Source organism: Phocoena phocoena, chromosome 2 (genome assembly GCF_963924675.1).
Source record: "Phocoena phocoena chromosome 2, mPhoPho1.1, whole genome shotgun sequence".
Lineage (NCBI taxonomy): Eukaryota > Metazoa > Chordata > Mammalia > Artiodactyla > Phocoenidae > Phocoena > Phocoena phocoena.
The window spans coordinates 115,044,449-115,061,054 of NC_089220.1; the positions used below are offsets into that span (position 1 = coordinate 115,044,449).

Genomic DNA, 16,606 nt, shown 5'->3' on the forward strand with positions numbered 1-16,606 from the left:
TTTCCTCCCGGAGGCCATTCGGCTTCCTCTGAGGCCCTATATAGGGGCCCTGAGCCCAGGCTGAAAGAGGTGCGCGCCCGCTCCGGCCTCTCGGACAAGCCCAGGCTCGGAGCGCCTCTCGCCCTCAGGTCTCCGTAGCCAGAGGCGTCTGGAGAGGTGAGGCGGGGGAAATTTCTCCCCTGTGCGAGGAGGCCAGGAGGAGGAGGAGAAGGAGGAGGAGGAGGTGGATCCGCTTCTCCGGGGTTTCCCTGACGCCAGCAGCAGCGCTCGACGCGCGCTCCCCGCGCCTGTCCCCGGCTCCGGGGACAAGGGGGAGGGGAGCGTGCCCGCCGCCGCGGCCCGCGAGGCGGCAGCCGGGATTGGAGCGGGGGCGGGCCGCGCGCGGAGCCTAGGGGGTGTAGGCGAGGGAGGCGCGCGCCTGCGCGTGCGCGGGGGTGCGCGCCCCGGGTCCCCGCCCCCCACCCCTGCCGCCCGTGGTCTCCGCCCCCCTTGCGCTGCTGTGTGGAGCCGGAGTCGGCGGTGGGTGGCGGCGCCTGGAACCTGGAGACAGACCCACCTCCCCGCCCCGGAATGTAGTGACTCCCCGCTCTCCTCCCCTCTCCTCCCCACTGCAGGAGGGAGGCGCCCCCGAGTCTCCCCTCCCGCGAGAGGGGCCGCGCGGGCCGGGCCGGGCCGGGCTGGAGCAGCGGCGGCGGCGGCGGCGGCCGCGGGAGCCTAGCCTGCAGCGAGGGACCGGCTGAGGCGCGCGGGAGGGAAGGAGGCGAGGGCTCCACCGCGCTGCCGCCGCCGCCGCTCGCGGGGAAGAGATGGCGGCGGAGCGGAGAGCCCGGCGACTCCTCAGCACCTCCTCCTTCTGGCTCTGCTGCCTGCTGCTGCTCGAGCGCCGGGCGTCGGGCGCCGCGGCCGCCAGGAGCGGCTCCCCGCCGCAATCCCCAGGTAAGCGGCGGCCGCGGGGTGCGGGCCCGGGAGGCGCGGGGTGGGGGCGGGGGCGCGGCACCGGCACCGGCGGCGGCCGCTGCGGTGTTTTTGTTTAGGATCCAGGAGGAAACGTGTAGGAACTTCTCTGCCTCGTCTCGGGTTGCCGAGGAGAAAGGGGGTCGCGCAGGTTAGAGAGTGAAGTGGGCAGGCGGGGGTGCTGCTGGGGGAGGGGCGGCCGTGGGGGCGCATCGGGGGCTCCGGGGTATAGTTCTGCGCTTTGTACCCGGAGGCAGGTTCACCCCTCGCCTCCCTCCCCTCCCCCAGGCTCATCCCACTTGTAAGAGTGGGACATTCTTGTGCTCACACAAGCACCAGTAGAGGCCACTACACACCTCATTAAATAAACAATCGTACGGCCAATTCATTAATTTTCAGGAAAGGAAGCGGGAGGGGGGCTTGAACTCCGCATTCCCTGGCCAGGGATTTCCCAGCTGAAGTCTCAGGGAAGCGCTGGTTGATCTCGAGGGACTCCTCGTGCGGGATTTGTAGCCCCGAGGCTGTGGAAGATAGAGGGTGTCCGAGGGACACGGTTGTCCCCTCATCACCAGTGGTGTTGACTTAACGATGAGGGCGCCTTGGAGAACAGCTCCAAGTGATTCTGTTAGTGTTCCCGTTATGAAAATGCTTGTTCTTTCCTGGGAATTACAACTATATTTACAGCCTGTTAACTGCTCTTAACCTAGGGAATGGTCTAAGCATCGGATTTTAAGTACTTGAACGTTGTTTTCAGGTGGCAATATTTAAGTATATTTAGCCGCAAAAGCCATTTTCAGGTTTTCTAGATCATAGATTATTAAAGTCATCTGCATTCCTATTAAGGGGACCAATTAACAAAACGCCAAACCTGCCCGTAAGGACCTTACAGTGTAATTGTGGAGCGGGACACACTCAGCAGATGAAGGACAAATTAGCATGTAATCTGTTTAAATTGTTTGACCAAGGTGGTGTATCATAAAACTTGACAACTTTCACCTACTTGCCTGAGTTCTGAAATTTCTGTATTTGAAAGTCATCTTGTCAGGCACAGTGGCAGCTTCTATTCACTAAACCATTACTTGTTTTTCTCTGGTTTATATTTAAAATCCCACGGCAATGTAATTTGGCTGATAAAAGCTTTCTTTTGGTATTCTTACAGAGTATATGTAGCACACGGCTTTTGCCAGTGTTAAATGCTTTAACCCTGAAGTACCAATGGGTATTATCAAAACAGCCACAAAAACAATAGTGTTTTAGTATCACACTTGCACATTCAGCCTAGAGTACACATGTTGGTCCTGAAATGTAGGTAACTGATCCAGCCCTTTCTATTCTTGTGGATAGGCAAGAAAAATGTAACTATCTTGGAAGACTCTTATTTAATTTAACATGTAGTTCATCCTATTATGTGTGTGTTACTGCTTAAAATTTTGTCAATTTTGTAAGTAAAGTGCTAGTAATTTTAGATTAATAAAAATAATAAGTCTCTTAAGAAGTCATAACATCTGTCTCAACATTAATTCAATTGATGGGCTTTTATTTTGTGCTGACGAGAGGTGTAAAGCATGGCTGAAATGTGCACTTTGCCTTCATGGAGTTTGCCGTCTGGCGTGTGGGTAGGAAAGATAGCCATTTAGCCACTAATTATATAGTAATTAAGTTGTTGTGATAAGCACTACTGAGGAGAAGAGTAGGTTTTGAGAAAGCGTGTACTGCAGGGACCTAACCTAGACTGGGTGTCAGGGTGTCTCGGAAGTGAGATCTGAGTAGAAGTGGAGGTGAGGAGCGTCACAGCTAATTAGTGGTATGGTTGGGTCTAGAGCACGGATCTTCTGATCCTGTGCAGAGTGCTTTCCACAAACCATTCTGCCTCACTGCAAAAGGGAAAGGAATAACTGCAGCAAGGAAGGGTTGGTCAGTTCTTTCGCAAGCTGCAGAGACATCAAGGGGATTGAGAAGGGAGTAAGCAGCAATGGAACAAGCTGTTTCAATAAATCAGATGTCATTCGTAAGTGGTTTAATTTTTTAATTGCTGTAGAGAGGTAGCTGAGATACCTTTCTGTAGGGGATTACAGTGAATAGGTGGTAGGGTATGGAGATATTTGGTAGTAAAAGGAGAACAATAGGATGTGGGACAACAGGATAAATGGAGTGTTTTTCCAACATTGGGTAGACATGAGGAGGTGGAGAAAAGGGAGAAGGATTGGTGATAGAAAATGGTCAGCAGTGGCAGAGGGTTAGAAATGATTAGGCACACAGTCTGGCTTTAGGAAGCAAGGAGGGGCAGATTACTGAAAAGGTATGCAGGGACCTAGGGAAAGATGACATGATAGTCACCCGTGCATTGCAGGTCTTCTCTAATCAGAGTGAACAGGTTAAGGAATGGTGCTCAGGTGGGATTGGGATGCCAGAATGGAGAACGTTAGGAAGACAATGTGAGAGCTTATTTGAAATCAGCTTGAATTTGAAGTAGACTAGATCAGCTATTTCTACCATTTCAGCATCAATTTTTTGTATCCCAAGAGCAGAAATAGTGAAAAGTTTTAATCCAGTATTGGTTGCTTCTGAGTTACATGAAATATATAGAAATTGTTTTTTAAAACTTTTCTTAGAATAATCAAATATCCAATTCTCTGATCAGATTGCAAAAGAACATTTGATGTCCTAATGATGCTGAGGCTAGCCTTGACCTAGACTTCAGAGGTGTACTATAGAGGTCATGTAGCTATACTTCTCATTTAAGGTAAGAATCCTCTTGTCAACATCCTGCATAGGTGACTCTGTCTGCCTGAATCATTAACTTGATGATGTGATTCATTACCTCACAAGGTAGTCTATTCCCGTTTTGAATAACTTCTTTTAGTAAACTTTGCTTTATGTAGTACATTTAACTTTAATTTTCACCCTCCCCACCTTCTTGAATTTTTTTTAATCTTCTCCTGCCTTTTTTTGGCGTCACCCTATCTCCTGATTCATCTCATGCTCCTCTGATCAATTCTTCATTTGTTTTCACATTTTTCTTTCATATTCTCATCAAATATTGGTATCTAAGGTTGATCTCATTCTGTATACTTTACTTGTGTTCAGTTGCTACTGTAAGCTAATGACTCTCCTAGTCCACTCTGCTTCACGTGTCACTCTGTAGCTTTACTGAAGAGGTACCTTGCATTACACAAGACCAAAGGTAAACTCATCTTTATACCTCTTCCCTCATCCCCTCTCTCCAGACAATAACAAACCAGTTTCTGGTCCAGGACTCTCATATTGTTTGAATGATTGCATGGACTTGTCTTCCTTTGTTACCCACCTTGGACATCACTGTTCATCACTCAACCAAGTTGAGATCTAGAAGTCATCCTGGACTCTCCTCCTTCCCTATTTCCCATAGCCAGTAGTTCTCTTTGATTTTTTTTTACCTCCTAGATATTTCTCGAATCATCATCACTCTACCTAGAGTAACAATAGTAGCTCTGTAAATTAATCTCTTTATCTCTGCTGTTAGCCTCTAGAAGTCTGTCCTCCTGCTAGAATGAACTTTCTTATATATTTTTCTGAGCATGCCACTCTGCTACTTATAAACTCTTAGTGTTCTGTAGCTTGAGTGTTAGAGTCTGAACTTCTTGGCATGAAGATTGTGAGGCCTTTTGTGTTCCTTACTACAGGCCTCCCACACTCCCAGCTTAAAGCCTCATCTCTTGGCACTTCTAATGTGTACCTGGTGCTCCACCACTCTAGGTTAACTGCAGAGCTTCAGGGCTCCAAGCCTTTGCGCATGCTGTTCGTTCTTCCTGGGTTTTTTTTTTTTTTTTTAATTAATTAATTAATTTAGTTATTTATTTTTGGCTGCATTGGGTCTTTGTTGCTGCGTTTGGGCTTTCTCTAGTTGCGGCCAGTGGGGACTCATCTTTGTTGCGCTGCACGGGCTTCTCATTGCAGTGTCTTCTCTTGTTATGGAGCACGGGCTCTAGGCGTGCAGGCTTCAGTAGTTGTGGCATATGGGCTCAGTAGTTGTGACGCACGGGCTTAGCTGCTCTGTGGCATGTGGGATCTTCCCGGACCAGGGTTTGAACCTGTGTCCCCTGCATTGGCAGACGGATTCTTAACCACTACACCACCAGAGAAGTCCCTTTCTTCCTGCTAATGCCACTTCCCACCTACTCATCTGTTCAGTGCATTTTTTTCTACTAGCCCCCTCCCCCAAAGAGAGTTAGAGTCATCATTCTCTGTGTGCCCATAGCTTTCTGAGTCCTTTTCATCTTGTGTTACTTATTTCTTGTCTTCTCTACTAGTCTGACCCTCCTGAGGATTTGGACTTTTCTTACGTGGTGTAGAACAAGCATCTAGCACAGAGTAGATCCCCATTAATTGTTTATTGAATGAATATTGAACTTCTTTTAACTCCCGGGCCTTACAGCACAAATCTGATCCCTTTATATGATGGTCCTTCACATGTCTGATGACAAAATTTGTGTGTGTGCGTGTGTGTGCGTGTGTGCGTGTGTGTGTGTGTGTGTGTGTGTGTGTTGTTCTCTCCTCCTTTCTAAATTAATCATCCTAATTCCTTCAGCCACTCTTCATCTTACTTAGTTTTTGACCTTTTGTGAGTTTGGTCATCTTCTTCTGGATATGCCACAATTTTAATATTTATTAGTTTTGTCATCTTTGGAAAGATCAGCGATCATACTAATTGATCTGTAAACAGAGAGCAATGCCCTGCTTTGCCTGCCTAACAGGATGAAGTATAAAGGAGTTCATAGATTTCTGGGATGAATGTTCAAAGGAGATAAGAAATGTGACCGCTTTTAGTAAACCATATGAAAGTTAATATGTAGAATGGTGAAAAAAGACTTAGGATATGGAGGCAGAGGATTTGGATTTGAACTCATGGTTCTACACATTTCCATATATCTGTTGGGGGCTATAGGCAGGCAAGAATAATACCTTGCTTGCCTAACTGAATTGTCAGAAGAATGAAATGTAAAATTGCTTATAAACTGTAAAGTACAGTGTCTGTATAGAATGGTTTTAATGTTTTTTTGTGAACTTAAAAATATAGTATAATTCTATTAAATTTTTTGAAAGTGTAGTTTTCTTTCCAGCAATTGATCATTGTTGGTTTCTCCTTTACGAGTTTTCTCTATGCTAATATAAAATATAGGGGTAACATTAATCTCATTATGTGGAAGTTCTGTTTACCTATTTCATAGTCTTTCTTGCCAAACCCTTCATTTTATTACTGACTTTTGTGTGGTTGGGAGGTATTTACCATGCCATTGGTAGGCATTTTGGCTTCTAGGTAAAATTGCATCAACAATAAGAGAACAGTCAATGGAAATGACTATAGGTAAGATATTATTGACCCAGAGATCTAATGAGGTGAGGAAAAGTGTTTATGATTTTTAAAAATTGACTTTGTCATGGGACACAAGCCAGTGAAAGATGATATTAAAATATAATCCCAGTTTTGGATTTGTTTAGAATCAAAGGAGTTTTTTGACTAAAGATGTTGAAAACAGACAAAAAATTCCATTTAGACCCACTGGTATAACTTTTGGTATATTTCTTTCTAGTCACTATCTATATGGCACATCATTTTTATGTTGTAATCATGGTGTATGTACAGCCTTATATGTGCATTATTCCATTTTTCTTTGTTGCCGCACTATCTTTAAATCGTCAATTAAAATAAGCTTTTAAAAAAATACTTAAATACATGTTTGTTTGAAGTAAAAAGAAAGTACATAAAGTAAAACTTCCACCAGCAAATTCCTTTTTTAGCTCGTAAATAACCACTGTTAATACTTTTTCTTCTGTATTTACAGAAGATATGTGTGTATAGTTTTATTTTTTACACATAAGCAGGATCATACTAATTGTTTTTCAACTTGTTTTTCACTTAATAATGCGTTGGAGATCTTTCCATACCACTGAATACAGATTTTCCTATAATCATTATTTAAAATGTCTGTACTCTTCCAGTGAATGAATATAATATTAATAGTGGCCAATAAAAGTATTTATTGAATACTCACTGAGCTGTAGGCACTGTACCACTCTCTATTACATGCATTTAATCCTTTATACATCCTTGTGAGGAAGATGGTAATATCTCCCCATTCTACAGTTGAGGTAACTGAGTGTCAAATATTAAGTGACTTGTCATAGGCCTCACAGTTCTCATGTGGAAAAGTCGGCATTCAGATCCAGTCCTTTACAGGTCGAAAGTCTATGCTCTTTATTATACTGCATACTGCTGCTAATGAATATTCTCCTTTTATAGATGTTGACGTTGTTTTCAGTATTTTGCTCTAATAAAGAATGCTGTAATGAACATCTTCCCACGTGTAGTCTTTCCTTCCGTATTTTGGATTCCCTTGTATAGGATTATTGGTGAAAAGATAATTTTGTGTGTATGTGGGAGTCAGGGTTCCATTTATTTTAAAAGAGTAATGATACCATTAATACCATTCATTGACCAGTACTTTTACAATTTCTTCAAGATATTTCATCTTTAATCGTGACCTTAAGGCCATAATTTTAAAATGCAGGTCCCATAGCTTCTCTGTTTCATCTGTTAACTGAAGGATTTAATTAATAATTAATAGGTGATCTCAAAGGTCCCTTCTATCTCCAAGTTTCTATAACTCTGAAGTCTATAAAATTGAGTAGTAGATTTATCTCAGCTAAATGACTTCTGTTAAGTTTTGTGTTTGAACACCGATCTCGTTTCTGTTCTTTGATTCAAGAATTACCTTTTGTCATTCTCTAAAGCCCAAGTTACTATGCATCTTTTTTTTTTCCAGTGTGAAGTCGGATATGATTGGGAAAATCTTTTAAATTACCCGTAAATGATCGTGTATGATTTTATTTTATATGTGTAAAAATAGCTTTAGGGCTGATTTCAAGAAATAAAGCTTCAGTGTTAAGCGATTGCGAGATATTTTAAGTTGCAGTACTACTTGAAATATTAGATACTCTTAGGCTTATAACGGATGTAAAGTAAACTGGCAAGGTTACTGATCTAGCTGATATTTTGATTCTGCCTTCGACTTCTTTATGTAAAGAAAGGAGAGAGAGGTAGTGAGTGGTTTTATATGTCCTATTTTACTAAAATCAGTACTTGAGTTCTTCTTGTTAAGGAGTTAGCACTTGGGCAGTCTGAATTTCAGATTGTGTCTTTGCTTTTCCTATTAAAAAGAAGCATGAGAAATAACTTCTTGTTAAAAATTTGTTATTGAAGTATAGTTGATTTACAAGGTTGTGTTAATTTTTGGTGTACAGCGAAGTGGTTTAGTTATACATATACTTTGTCATGTTCTTTTCCGTTACGGTTTATTATAGGATACCCTGTGCTATATAATAGGACCTTGTTGTTTATCTATTTTATATATAGTAGTTTGTATCTGCTAATCCCAAACTCCTAATTTACCCCTTCCCATCCCCTTCCCCTTTAGTAACCATAGTTTGTTTTCTATGTCTGTGAGTCTTTCTGTTTTGTAAATAGGTTCATTTGTGTCATATTTTAGATTCCACATATAAGTGATATTATATGTTATTTGTTTTTGTCTTTCTGATTTACTTCACTTAATATGATAATCTCTAGGTCCATCCATGTTGCTGCGGATGGCATTAAGAAATAACCTCCTTTAAGTTTTATGGCAAGAATGTTTACATTTAATTTTGTAGTCAGTCGGATAGTTCTTGTATAGCCAAAACTAGAAATTTAGGTAATTTTGACTAGTTGCAAATATGTTATCTTTGAGGTATAATTATGCACAAAGCCATGCACTGTGGAGATACTAAGATGAATTGGACATATTTTCTATCCTTGGTCTAATAGCAGAGATAATAACTTAATTTGGAGAGAGAAAGTGTAATTACTGCTGTAGGTGGAGAAACAAATTCTGGAATCATTGTGTTACTATTAATCAAGTAATAGTACTACTTTTCTCATAATTTTGGTTCTATGTCTTTAGAGCAGTCCCAACTTAGTTTTAACAGGTCAGTAGACTAGAACTCTCAGAGTTATTTTTCATTTCCTCTGTGTGAAATGATTACTGGAATGTTTGAATATATGAGAATGCTAATAATGGAGCCATCTGGGGGTGCAGCTACTTCCATGTCTTCAGGAAATCCGGAGATTGATCGTACAGGTTTTCAGGATTTATTACTGGTCAGTAATAGCCAGTAAAACTTAGGAGTCCTGAGCAGAGTGAATTTTTAAAGTGATACCACATGGAAACTGAATACGGAACATTTGTTTTTCAGGTGCAAAGTAAACGAGTAAAAAAAAAATTTACCAGGAAATATCTTTATGTGTAAGGTCTAGTTAAGATTATAGCATTAGCATATACAAATTCAGGGAATAGAATAACAAATTATAAGTTTTATTTATAATTTTTATTCATAGCATGACTTTTAACGTAAAAACTAAAATTTGAGGATCTTTCTGGTTAATAGTTGAAAGCTTTTGGTTTGAAGTTGGGTTATTAGTTTTAAATTTACACAGTGTTGTGTGTCCAGGAGATTGTATGTACACTTCCTATGGCGGTAACCCCTTTATTAATAGCACCCCACCTACATAGAACTCAACCATCATGCACCCTCACCTCCAGAAGGTAACTGAAGACTAGGGAATAAGAGAAATAATTTTCAAAGTCTGTACATTGAAGTAAATAAGTTTCTCAGAGTCCCAAAAGTCTTTATTTAGAGCCTATTTATCTTTAATTCATATGTAGTTCTAATAGACTGTATTGTCTTATTTCTAAGTCGATAGTTGATCAGAAGTGGTAGAAAGACTGTCTTGAAATGCCCCCTAACAACAGCAGTTAGTCACCTTTGTAAGGAATAAGATTTGAAATAAACATAAGACCACAGAGATCTTCCTTAAACAGAAATGGTTGTCTCAGCCAAGTTGAGGAAAGTTTCTTTTCCTTTCCATCACTGCCAATAGGTATTTCCTGCCCCTGGCCATTTCTTTTGCCCCTCCTCCTATAGATACAGTTGCTGTCTGGAAAGAAATATCTTCCCTCAGAAAATTCTGTGGAGTCCCATCTCACCTCAAATTAGTGTGAGTCCAGGCTGACACTTGAGGTGGGAGAAAAGGAAATATGGATAGGAAAAGAGGTGAGGTGCCAGGGCAGGGTTCCTTCTCTGCTAGTCCCTACCCCTCAAAGCCATAGAATTTCTCTGTTAGCAGCATTTTTAACCCTGATGGCTAAAATATGTATGTCAGCTTTAAATTTGGGGGTAAAATTAATTGTTGGTTTGATTTTAAGAAAATAAAAAATATTAAAAAATTTTCAAACAGTATGTAAAATAAAAAGTGAGATCATACATTCCAACCCTCTCCCCAGTGATAATCACTTTTAATAGCTATGGACTTTCTGTTTTATCTATACAATTAAATATTTAAAATATATAATATATACATGTATTACAAAACTAACAAGTGAGGTCGTGCTGTGCATACTGTTTTCCAGTGTGTTTTAGGACATCTTCCCATGTGAGTACATACAAATTTATCACAGTTGTTTTGATAGCCACATGGTATTTTATAGATATATCATAATTTATTTAACCAATTTCTTTTGATGCTCCCAAATTTTTATTGCAGACCATATGCAGTGAACCCACTTTTACAAAATGTCTTTGTGCACATGTTCAAATATAGTATAGAATAAGTTTGTAAATGTGGAATTGTAGGGTAAAAGAGCATGTGTGTTAAATTTTTTGCTAGTTATTTCCAAGTTGTTCTCCAAAAAGCTGATTTTTTTCTGTCAACAGCAAATGAGAGAGTGCTGTTTCCCCACACTCTTGCCAACATACTAGTTATTTTCAGACCTCATAGTCTCTGCCAATCTGATAGATGAAAATGTATATCTCTTTAAATTTTATATTTTAAAATTATTAATGAAATTGAGCATCTTTCAGATTTTTATTAATGGTTTATATTATTTTTGAGAATTGTCTATTTGTCTTTTGTTCATATTCCTTTATCCTGTCTTGAATTAATGGTTCACTTATAAATGTAAATTAAACAATATAATTAAGAATAGGAACAATTTAAAACTTACAACTGTCAAAACTCCCATGGCTACTTGTGGTTTGTCACGTAATGAGAAGTGCATAGAGTAGTCGACTCAGTCTGCTTACCCGACTTCTGCTAACCACTGTTCATGTTTGCTTGATATAGATTCATAAACTTTCAAACTGCTCTATTTTGAAGGAAAAAGAGCTCATTGATTTGAGTGAAAAATAGGAATTGAAACAGATGCTACTACCTCTTTTAAGACAGAGCAATTTTAGTTTAGAGTAAGTTCAGTTAATCAAATACTTGCATGCCAGTTTGACTCAAGATACTGAGGTGGTGGTTTAAAGTGGAAAATGGATTAAGGATGTAGCAGGAAAGACAAGTTTAAGGGACAGGATATGATTTCCATTTTTGCATACCCTGAGCCTGAGATGTCAGCAGATCATCTCTGTAAAGGTATTACAGAATTGGGACTCAGATGACCTCTGGCTAGAAATATAGGTTCAGGAATTATCTGATAGAGGTGATAGTTCAAGCCGTGAGACTAGATCATTTCACTGAGGAAGGAAGAAGAAAACCTAGGGCAAAGACTTGAATATACACCCATCATTGGGTGTCCAAAGGAAGGAAATATTACTCTGTCTGCAGAACAAGATAAGTACCTAGAATTAGAGCTATGTAAAATGATAAAAGTTCATTTTGCCCCTGGATATCTTATTCAGAAACATCTGTGTGAATAAATGGGGTAGTGCTAACATAATGTTTGTTCTTTTCCCTTCTACATGCATGGTGTGGCCCTGGGTTAGAGTGCTAGGCAGGGAGAGGGGAAGCTTAAAAGGCAATTCTGAACAATTTTTTTTTTTAAAGAATTGTAAGATATTTATTTTAAAACATTTATTTATTTATTTGGCTGTGCCGGGTCTTCATTGCGGCATGCAGGATCCTTTAGTTGCGGCATGTGAACTCTTAGTTGCGGCATGTGGATATAGTTCCTGGACCAGGGTTCAAACCTGGGCCCCCTGCATAGGGAGCGTGGAGTATTATCCATTGAACCACCAGGAAGTGCCCCCAATTCTTTACTATAAATAACATATATAATAATTTATCACTCTGAACTGAGGTAAGCAATGAATTAATATGTGTCTGTGCTTAGAACAGAGCCTGGTTTATCTTAATCACTCATTAAATGTAAACTGTTGTTTGTTTTTATTATTTCTGTAAACTGGATGGAGAGGCTAAAAATACATGAAAATTAGATAAAACTTATATAATTTGGTTTATATTATCTGATCGCTGTGTATAATTAGATTGTTAAATGAGTAAGCTTATGTGGGGAAGGATAAGGGTTTGTTTAATTTGGAGTATTTGGTTAACAAGTTTCTTCGAGGAGGTAGACTTTAGCTGGTTTTGAAGGCGTGAGTAGGCTTTTTAGATGGGCAGGATTTTCTGGCAAGGAGAGTGAAATGAAGAGCAGTATGAGTTGAGGCAGAGTAAAGGCAAAGGCAACAAAAATGTTCTTGATCAGTAAACCATTCTAGAAAAGGCTCACTTTTGTTATTCTGAAGTTTATCTTTTGTTATGAAATGGCGGGTGATTATTAGATGATGAAATCATAGGCCAGGTAATCTTTAAAGATTGTGATGCTAGAAGGGAAGCTGGAGGTAGTGATTGTTCCAATTCTTAATGCCTGAAAGTTAACCTTATCATTACATATTTGCTTCCTAAAACTTCATTTATTTCCTGTTAGGCTTTGTAGGTATCTTTTACGAAACATTGATTTCTCTGGATTTTACTCAGAGCCGCAGAAATAAGCTTCAGGTTGATGTGTATTGGGAAGTTACTGAGGAATTCATTTTTGCTACTTTATGAAGAAATCCTTATTTTAAAAAAATTCTGTGGAAGTGTGCACTTCCTTCTTCAGAGTAGGTGTATTTAGGTAGAGATTTTGCAGTTTCAGAATCAGCCTTATTTATCAGTCATTAATGTTCGTGGGTAAGAAATATCAGGTAATATTATAGTACTAACTTGGTGTGTAGTTCCACTTTGTTCAAAATTGTTTTAGGATTTGCCTCTGCATACGCATAATAATTTGACCTTGATGTAAGGTTCCTTTTTCTTTTATAACTCACTGGACAGCCCCCCCGCCCTCCAAATTTAGTGCTATACATAATAGTAATGTCTACTAGGTACCTTCATACCCTCATCTTTTTAAAAAACCTGTATATTTGTAGAATTTTGTGTGTGCGTAGACTTTGAGATTTAGAAATTTCATCAGGATATGATTAGATGGAAGTTTATTCATTGTTTTTTTTTCCTCTTTAAAAAATGGTACAGTGAAGTTGCATTTTTGGTTAGACATTAGGTTTAAATTCAGCCAGTAATGTGAAAACTGCATATTATCATTTTCTCATTTAAATACCTTAGGAAGACCCTACATTGGAGGCTGATATTTCATCTCAGTAAGTTGGGCTTAGATAACTTTTCTCCTTAGTCTTGGAACAAGTTATTTCTTTTGTTGACTACTAAATAAAGACGAAGACTTGCATTGGTATTGTTCAAAATCATTTTTTTTTAAACTCTAGAACTGAAGTGTGATGAGATGCACATACTAAGAGAGGCACACTGGAGCTGAGCTCAACTAGGAGAACAACAAGTTCATATCTCATATTGCATGCTTATACTGAATGGCAGGTAGAATGGTTCTATTTAATATTTTCTCATGTATGATTGAATCCATTTAACTTAAAATGTGTGTATGATATGATTTCTCTTTATTAGTGAGTTTTGTTGTTGTTCTGAACACACGAATCTATTTTAGGGTAGGAAAATTTCTTCTATTACTTTACTACCTATACTCTGTTTTCTCTTTCTGGAATTCCACATAAGTATATTTTCTCTGTCTCTTTTCTCTATGACACTTCATTTCCCCCTTTTTTGGTGTGTCAATTTTTGCTTTATATGTTTTGAGGCTATATTATTAGATGCATACGGATTTAGAATTGCTGTCTTTCTGGTGATTAAAAAGTCTACTTTTTTCTGATTTTGATATAGCTATATCAGCTGTTTTGCTTAGTGTTAAAATAAGAGTTTTCACCCTTTCACTTTCAGCCGTTTTTATAGTCTTATATTTATGTTGTGTATGTAGCATACTCTTAGGTTTTCCTCTTCTTTATTTAGACTGACAATTTTTGCCTTTTTTTCTAGAGCTCTTAGTCTGTTTACATATAATGTAATGGCTAATATATTCAGCTTTAAATCTTCCATTTTTATTATTTACTTCTCATTGCTTTGCCTGTTCTGTGGTCCCCTTTCTCTTTTTTCTTGATGCCTTTTGGTTATCTTCAGTTATGCAGTTTTTCCCTCTCTTTTAGTTACCAGTTATATATTCTTTTACTATTCATTTAGTGGTTCTTAACACATTATTGACTGGGATTTTTGCAGACACTAACGCCTGTGGCCATAATATGTCTCCGGTCAAAAATGTGTTAAATGTATCTTTGACTTATTACTTTTACCATTTATTGGATAATACAAGACCTTTTGAACACCTTAATTCTATTTGTCCTTCTCTTCTAATTTTTGTTATTGTTGTGTGTTTTAGTTCTGTTTATATTTGATAGCCACATGACATTATTATTTTATAAGCCATTATTGATTTAGATTTATCCATTTTGCTTTTATTTGTCAGTTGCTCTTCATTTCTTTCTGCATCTCTGAGCTTCTATTTGGGGTCATTTCCTTCTGCCTGGAGAATATCCTTCAGTATTTAGTTAGGTCTGCTGGAGATGAATTCACTCAGCTTTTGTCTGTCTGAAAACATCTTTATTTCATCTTCAATTTTGATGTTTTTGGTGGGGGCTGCTGGATGTAGAATTCTAGGTGACAGTTTTTTTCTTTCAGCCCTTTAAGAATGTCATTCCATTGTCCACTGAACTCCATTTTTGATGAGAAATCAGCCATAAGTCTTATTTCTACTCTCTGGTGGGGAATGTGCTTCTCTCCCTCTTTCCCCCTTTGGACACTTTTAAGATTTACTCTCTATCTATGATATTCAGAAATCTGACTGTGATGAGCCTCGTTGTGATTTTCTTTGTATTTATCATTCTTGCTGAGTTTCTTGTATCCGTGGAATGATTACTTTCATCATTTTTGGAAAGTTCTTGGCCATTATCTCTTCAAATATCTTTTCTTCCCCATTGGAATTTAGGCTTAAGGCTTCTCTGAATCCTCATCATTCTGATGGGTTCAGAAAAACTATGGTTTTTGTAGTTTATCTGTGTTGTTTTGGTTGTTGAGGTAAGAGTGACAGTCTCTTATGACTTTCTGCATTCTAACCAGAGGCAGCACTCCATTTATTGATTTCTTAATTTCATTTATTGTATTTTTCAGATCTAGAATGTCTGTTTTGTTTTCTTTTATAGTTTCTAGGTCTCTGCTGAAATTCTCCATACTGTACCTTTATTCCTTAACCCATCCTGTCATATGTGTTACCATGAAGGTTTGCTTTTATATTTGTTATTTCTCCTGGTTTTGGGGTTGTCTTTTGTTTTTATGTGCTTGTTTATTTGTGATTGAGTGCCAGAGATTGTTTATGAAAAATTATAGACATAATCTGAATGCTACTGTCTTCTCTCAGAAAGGATTTACCTTTGCTTCTCTTCTGGAATGTGGTTATATGAAGTCACTAATAATCTCAGGTCACTTTAATCCATTCAGGGATTGAGATGATTTAAAATTGGGCTTCAGACCTTATGAGTTGAAATATTTTGGGTTTACTTTTATTTCTTGTATGTAGCCCTTTGAGGTCCTAATCCACAGTTTAAGAGGTTTATCCTCCTCCTTGGCAGGTCCTCACTCCAATTTTTGTCCCCTCAGGGCTTATGTCTGTCAAGAGCTATGCTCATCTTCTCAGCCTCTTCAGCAGTAGTGGCCTTTAGAATCCACAGATACCTCTAGGTTAAAAAAAAGCTCCAAATACCAGGTTTATTTATTTTGATTTTCTCATTTTCTAGATCTTGGTCCCTTAATTCCTCATGACCTTGATTGCCCTCACACAGATCTTTTGTATTTTGTCTAGTTTCTTTATTTCTCCTTAGTGGAAGAGTTGGTCCGAACTGCCTACTCCGTCATTCCTGGAAGCTGAACTCTTGCAATGCCCCTTTTCGTCTTTTTTCTTATTTATGTTTTGTTAGAAAATTTCACGCTTGTCTGGTTTTTTGTCATGTGCAATCTGCATTTGTTGCCCCTGTTGTATTTCTTTGAAAAATAATTCAGTTGTTTTGGGGCTGAAAGCAGTCTGTCCTGATTTCAGATTCTCTTTTCATGTGCATGGTACTCTCTTAAGTTTTTTTAGGATTTCTACAGTTGAGATTTCTGTAGTTAGGAATTCTAGTACTTTAAAGTTTTCTCTCAGTAAGTTTTCCAGGTGAAAAATTTTGTTTCAGTTGATAGATCACTGCTTTAGCTCCTGGGTCTTTTAAAGTGTCTATTGATGGGTACTTGTAATGATGGGATGGTGTCTGTATGTGCAGAGTATTGCTAGTTGAGATGGACTCTTAAACTTAAGTGGGTTCGGGTTCTAATGTTTCAGGTCTAGATGAAAGGAGAAAATTTTAGACT

At 39.0% G+C, this 16,606-nt stretch overlaps 1 protein-coding gene across 4 annotated transcripts in view; it reads left to right on the forward strand.

The window, feature by feature from the left end:
• Positions 1 to 806: 806 nt before the first annotated feature.
• Positions 807 to 16,606, forward strand: part of NEO1 (neogenin 1) — a 239,684-nt gene continuing 223,884 nt past the window's right edge. For all 4 annotated transcript variants that reach the window (XM_065871044.1, XM_065871046.1, XM_065871047.1 and 1 more), the window contains exon 1: positions 807 to 936. In XM_065871044.1, the coding sequence (XP_065727116.1) occupies positions 807 to 936 (130 nt within the window). The remainder of the gene's footprint in view (positions 937 to 16,606) is intronic.